The sequence below is a fragment of the Babylonia areolata genome, chromosome 32 (assembly GCF_041734735.1).
Source record: "Babylonia areolata isolate BAREFJ2019XMU chromosome 32, ASM4173473v1, whole genome shotgun sequence".
NCBI lineage: Eukaryota > Metazoa > Mollusca > Gastropoda > Neogastropoda > Buccinidae > Babylonia > Babylonia areolata.
In genome coordinates this window covers 11505138-11512637 of record NC_134907.1, presented here as the reverse complement: position 1 = coordinate 11512637, position 7500 = coordinate 11505138, and the positions used below count along the sequence as shown (strand labels likewise).

General features: G+C 42.1%; 1 protein-coding gene across 3 annotated transcripts in view; it reads right to left on the bottom strand.

The window, feature by feature from the left end:
* The window catches only part of LOC143276707 (uncharacterized), a 74344-nt gene that overhangs the window by 39718 nt on the left and 27126 nt on the right, over window positions 1–7500 (bottom strand). For all 3 annotated transcript variants that reach the window (XM_076581343.1, XM_076581345.1, XM_076581344.1), the window contains 5 exons: window positions 6944–6997; window positions 6481–6588; window positions 4440–4484; window positions 3012–3065; window positions 2003–2101 (listed from right to left, as the gene is read on the bottom strand). In XM_076581343.1, the coding sequence (XP_076437458.1) occupies window positions 2003–2101; window positions 3012–3065; window positions 4440–4484; window positions 6481–6588; window positions 6944–6997 (360 nt within the window). The remainder of the gene's footprint in view (window positions 1–2002; window positions 2102–3011; window positions 3066–4439; window positions 4485–6480; window positions 6589–6943; window positions 6998–7500) is intronic.

Below are 7500 nucleotides of genomic sequence, written 5' to 3'. Positions count from 1 at the left end.
GGCTAAGATCTCGTGCGCCCTGGGGTATTCATTTATTTATTTATTTATTATTTGTTTATTTATTTACGTATTCATTTATCTATTTATTTATTTGGACATCTTGCTATAGCAAATATTCATGACACTCTAAACAAGAGCATTTTTTTAATCATCTCTGTAATGTGAGATGGTTGACACGTTTGATAACAAAAAAGCTAAGACCTTGTGCGCCCTGGGTATTTGTTTATTTACGTATTTATCTTTTATCTATCTATCTATCTATCTGTCTATCTAGACATCTTCCTATAGTGCATATTCTTGAAACCGCTTTTCATCATCTCTAGCTCTGAAAGTGAAATTGTTGATACGATTGCTGACAAAAAGGCTAAGACCTCATGCACCCTGTGATTTATTTATTCATTTACATATTTATTTATTTATCTATCTATTCATTCATTTATTTGGACGTCTTGCTATGTATAGCGCACATCCTTGAAGCTCTATGTCATGTAAACAAGAACACTTTTTATAATTTCTGAAAGCGAGATGGTTGACACGTTTTCTGACAAACAGGCTATGACTTTGTGCGCCCAGGGATATCTACCTATCTTTTATCTATCTATCTATCTATCTGTCTATCTAGACATCTTCCTATAGTGCATATTCTTGAAACCTTGTGCGCTTTTCATCATCTCTAGCTCTGAAAGTGAAATTGTTGATACGATTGCTGACAAAAAGGCTAAGACCTCATGCACCCTGTGATTTATTTATTCATTTACGTATTCATATATTTATTTATTCATTTATTAATTCATTTATTCATATATTTATTTGTTTATGTATTTATTCATTCATTTATTTATTCAGTTATTTATTTATCTATTCAGTCAGTCAGTCAGTTATTTATTTATCTGTCTATCAAAACATCTTCCTATAGCGCATATTTTTTAAACCCTATGCGCTTTTTGTCATCTCTGAAATCGAAATTGTTGACACGACTGCAGACACAAAGGCTAAGACTTTGTACACCCTTGGATACAAGACCTTTTTTTATCATTTCTGAAAGAAAAAATAGTTGACGTGTTCTGACAAAAGATCTAAGCCCTTATGTCCTCTGGTATACAACACATTACCATCTATAAAAACAAACAAACAAAGAAAAACTGTTGAAGTCTTTCCTGACAAAACCTTAATGTCCTCTGGGATACAAGAACACTTTATTACCTTTGAAAAAAAAAAGAAACTGTTGAAATGTTTGCTGACAAAAAAGCTAAGACCTTAATATGTCCTCTGGGATACAAGAACACTTTGATCATCTATGAAAAGAAACTGTTGACATATTTGCTAATAAAAAGGTATGATCTTATGTTTCCTGGGATGAAAGAACACTTTACCATCTATAAAAACAACAACCGTTGAAATGTTTGCTAACAAAAAGGCTAATACCTTTATATGTCCTCTGGGATACAAGAACAGTTTAATCGTCTATGAAAAGAAACTGTTGACATATTTGCTAATAAAAAAAGGTATGATCTTATGCTTCCTGGGATACAAGAACACTTAACCATCTATAAAAACAACAACTGTTGAAATGTTTGCTGACAAAAAGGCTAATACCTTAATATGTCCTCTGGGATACAAGAACACTTTGATCATCTAAGAAAAGAAACCATTGACAAGTTTGCTGACAAAAAAGCTATGATCTTATGCTTCCTGGGATACAAGAACACTTAACCATCTATAAAAACAACAACTGTTGAAATGTTTGCTGACAAAAAGGCTAATACCTTAATATGTCCTCTGGGATACAAGAACACTTTGATCATCTATAAACAGAAACTGTTGACAGGTTTGCTGACAAAAAGGGTAAGAACTTATGCTTCGTGGGATACAAGAACAATGTATCATCTCCGAAAGAAGAAGAACTACTAACACGTTCCAAGACACGTGAGCTAAAACCTTAGGTATGCCCTCTGGTACACAGGAATACTTGGAGAAACGAAAACCTGGGATTCGAACTCACCGGTTCTCCCCGTGCACCAGCGGGTCCCTGCTGACCAGGGGGTCCCTGCTGACCCTGAGGACCTTGTTCGCCAGGAATGCCATCTGCTCCAGCGTTACCCTGGCAACCAGACGTTGACATGATAATTTACAATTGCTTACAAAGCACCAGTCGTCCTCGATCAAGCTTTAAGTACTTTCATACAAACACGGAACCATTTCGGTGTGTGCGTATGTGTTTGCGCACGCGCGCGCGCACCATCAATGCACAAGCACACACGCACACGCGCGCGCATGCACGCAAGCACACACATCCATCCACCCTCACACATACACGCGCGCGCACACACACGCACACATTCGCAACCAACTATCCACCCTCACACACACACACACACACACACACACACACACAAACACACACACACAAATCAACACACACACACACACACACACACACAAACATCACACACACGCACACTCACACACACTCTCTCACCCACACACATACACACACACATATTCACAACCCCTACCCGCCCACCCAGCACACCCACACACAACCCACACCCACACATGCACACACACACCCAACCCAATCCCCCAAACACACACACAGAAACACCCACACACACCCCACACACACCCAATCACACACATACACACACACACAAACATCCCCCCCGCCCCTACACACACACACCCAAACATACACACACCCAAACACACACACACACACACAAACACACACCCATAACCCCCCCACACACACACACACCCCCACACCAACCCCTACCCCCACACCCAAACACCCACACACCCAACCCCCACACACACACAAACACCAACACTCAACCCCCCCGCCCCCCCACCCACACACACACACACACACACCCAAACATACACACCCAACCCACCCACCCACCCACCCACACACACACACACACACACCACACACCCACACTTACACACCCACACCCACCCAACCACCCCTCCCACACACACACACACACACACACACACACACATACCGCTGGGCCGCGCTCGCCAGGTGCACCGTCTGAACCAGCGTATCCCATAGCCCCCTGAAAAACACACACACACACACACACACACGTCACCGTGTACTTCACACACAGTTCAAATCCCACACAGGAACTGATAATGAAGGCCATTGTCATTATTATCATTATTACCAATATTATTGTTGGTGGTGTTGTTACTGTGATGATGATGATGATGATGATGATGATGATGATTTTTTGAGTTGTTGTCGGTGTTGTTGTTGTTGTTGTTGTTGTTGCTGTAGTTTTTATGTTGTTGTTTTATGTTTCGTTTTGCTTTGTCGTTTCTGCTGACGTATTTGGGGGTAGGCTGCTGTATCAGAGAGAGTATGAGAACTAGAGTATCCTGGACAACTGGATTTTCCGGTGGACAACTGGAAATACTGTCTCCACTTGTCAGTTGAACAACCAGTCTCTGACAGTCAATGGCAAGGTGACTGGGCAGCCAGTTTCAGACTGATAGCAATTCCCTCCCTTCTCTTTTCACTACATTACATAACTACATGCATGTATATGAATGCGTATTGTGTGTACGTGTGCGTGCGTTTATGTAAGTTTGTGCCTGCCTATGTGTGCGTATGTGTTAGGGTAGCTGTTAGATACACATGTATTGTTAAAATGTATGTATGCAGTGTGTGTGTGTGTGTGTGTGTGTGTGTGTGTGTGTGTGTATGTGTGTAGTCATATTTTGGTGTGTGTATGTAACATAGATGTAATGTTTTATGTTAACAAAGCGTTTTTGTAAAGCACCTAGAGCAGATTTCTGGATAGTGTGCTATATAAGTATCCATTATTATTATTATTATTATTATTAACTAGATAGATAGAGAGAGAGAGGGGTGTGTTGGGGGAGAGAGGGAGAGAGGAGAGAGAAGGAGAGAGGGGGAGAGGGAAGGATGGAGTGCGTGTGTGAGAGTGAGAGTATGAGAGAAAGTCAAAGAAGTTGTGTGAGAGAGAGAGTGAGAGAGTGTGTGTGTGTGTGTGTGTGTGTGTGTGTGTGTGTGTGTGTGTGTAAGAGAGAGAGAGAGAGTGTGTGTGTGAATGAAAGAGAGAGAAAGAGATAGAGAGAGAGTGTGTGTGTGTGTCTGTTTGTGTGTGTGTGTGTGTGTGTGTGTGTGTGTGTGTGTGTGTGTGTGTGTGTGAAAGAGAGAGAGAGAGTGTGTGTGTGTGTGTGAATGAAAGAGAGAGAGAGAATGAGAGAGAGAGAGAGAGTGTGTGTGTGTGTGTGTCTGTGAGAGAGAGAGAGAGGGGGGGAAGGAGGGAAGAAAAGAAAAGAGAATATGAGAGAGAGAGACGTCGATGCATCTATATATATATATATTTATTATTATTATTATTCATTCAACAGACAGACAGATAGACAGACAGACAGAGAGACAGACAGACAAAACTTACGATCTGTCCGGGTGGTCCGGCGGGACCAGGAGCGCCTTGGGAACCCTGTTAACCACCAATCAGTCAATCACTCACTGACTCAATCAGTCGATCAATCAATCAATCGTTCCTTCAAATCAATCTTCCCTGTTAAACACCAGTCAGTCAATCACTCACTGACTCAATCAGTCGATCAATCAATCAATCGTTCCTTCAAATCAATCTTCACTGCTAAACACTAACACCAGTCAGTCAATCACTCATGACTCAATCAGTCAATCAAGCAATCAATCGTTCCTTCAAATAAATCTTCACTGTTAAACACCAATCAGTCAATCAGTCACTAACTCAATCAGTCAATCAATTAATCAATCGTTCCTTCAAATCAATCTTCACTGCTAAACACTAATCAGTCAGTCACTCACTGACTCAATCAATCAATCAATCAGTCATTCCTTCAAATAAATCTTCCCTGTTAAACACCAGTCAGTCAATCACTCACTGACTCAATCAGTCGATCAATCAATCAATCGTTCCTTCAAATCAATCTTCACTGCTAAACACCAATCGTTCAATCACTCATGACTCAATCAGTCAATCAAGCAATCAATCGTTCCTTCAAATAAATCTTCCCTGTTAAACACCAATCAGTCAATCACTCACTCATTGACTCAATCAATCAAACAATTAATCAATCCTCCATTCAAATCAATCTTCCGCTCCGTCAGTCTACCACTCATTACTTTCACCAATCAATCAACCAGCCAGTGCTTTCAGCCAACCAGAATCAGTCGCTCGGTCAACCGATTACAAGAATCGCTCAAGCAGTAAAACCAGACAGTCATTTCAGTCAATCAAAATCAAAACCGTTCCGTCAACCAGCCTACAAAATTGTTCGATCAGTGCAATAAATCAATCAGTCAGCCGACGTTCAACCTACTGTCAATGTCTAATGCCAGTACTGTCCAGTCAAATATCAATTAACAACCAGTCAGACATTCAGTCAGTCAAAGTAATCCATTCGGTCAATCCAACTAAAGAACTGTTCAATCAATCAATCATCTAAGTCAGTCGAATGCAGTGTTAAACCCTCACACACGCGCGAGCAATGGTTCAAACAGTGAAATGAATAATCAAACAAAATGATATCGGAATGAATCAGTTTAACCCTTTCACCGCCAGTCAAGTTAGAGTACAAAATTCCCTCGTGGTATAAACACAAGAAAAGACAGTGGCTAAGAATAGCTGGGGATTCCCTCATACGGCCTATCCTACCACCGAACATTAAGAGCAGCAGTAGGTTCATGGATAACAACAGACCAATGAATGGTCACCTTTCAGCGACATGGGTCCTCTACCACGCCTGTGCATAACTGCGAGCTTGCCGGTGGAAGGGTTAAGGAAAGGCGTTCGATCAATTCATGTCCCGTCACACCTACCACTGGCACGTTGAGTGCAGACGTTTTGTGAAAGTATCAAACTTTCACATTAACATGTCACCGTGTTAAGCAGTTGGAAAGAAGGCGTGGACGGGCGGGGGTAGGGGGGCGGGGCGCGGGGGGGGGGGGGGTATGAATTATGAATGATGAGTTGGGTGTGTGTGTGTGGGGGGGGGGGGGGATAAGGTATATGGAGAACGGAAAAGAAATGGACTAATCTAACACCCTAGACTGCCGTAAACGTATACCGTACGTGCATAGTGACGTCATTGATGACGTCATCAAAAAAAAGGGGGGGGGGAGGATATCTCTCTGGAAGGCTGTTAAAAAAAAAAAAATTTACACCATTTTATCCAGAGTGGTATATATCTCCAAGACCATTATTTTTCTCAGTTTTAGGCTTGTTGTTGCTTTCGGATAAAGTTTTAAGACCCGAAACACCATTTTCTACTGCCCACCCCCTCCCCCCTCCCTTCTGGCACTGAAGGGGGTTAAAACACACACACACACACACACACACACACACACACACACACACACACACACACACACACACACACAAACGGACCAACCAACAAACAAACAAAAACCGAGGACACGCGCAAGCAGAAGAAGGTACTCACAGGGTTACCGGCCGCACCACGCTCGCCACTTGGGCCCCGTGGGCCATCCTTGCCTGACTGGCCTGGCATGCCTGGACGTCCTGGCTGGCCTGAGGCTCCGGGGGTTCCCTGGGCAACGACAACGATGGTGACGATCACAGAAACAATCAGTCACACACACGCAGACACACACACACACACACACACACACACACACACACACACACACACAGTGTCCACAGGTATCATTCCATCACCCATCACCCATCACACACACACACACACATTACAAGACAGTCTCTACAGGTATTGTTCCATCACACACACACACACACACACACACACACACACACACACACCACAACACAGTGTCCACAGGTATCATTCCATCACCCATCACACACACACACACACACACACACACACACACCACAACACAGTGTCCACAGGTATCATTCCATCACACACACACACACACACTCACAGATTCGCCTTGAGGTCCGGGAGGTCCAGGGGGGCCAGCGGGTCCAACGGATCCCTGGAAACCAGAATAATAATAATAATAATAATAATAATAATGATAAGTAGAACAAGAAGAATTACGATGACGATGATGTTGGTGATGTTAATGATGATAACAATGATAATGATAATGATGATGGTGGTGATGATAACGATGATCATGATGATGATGAAAAAATAATAATAATGAAAAGAATAATAATAATAATAATAACATTAACGATGATATCATCATCATCATCATCATCATCATCATAACAACAAGAAGAAACATAACTCAGTGACTCCCAAAAGGCTCCTATATTACATACTACTACTACTAATAATAATGATGATGATGATGATGATGGTGATGATAATAATGATGATAATAATGATGATAATGATAATCAAAAGAATAACAACAACAAATTGACTCCCAGAAGAAGGCTGCCATACTAGTAGTAAGTAACACGACTGCTCTGTAGTGGCAGCTAAGCCGTCTTTACACCACTGTCTCAGCGGCCCTCCTCCGACAGA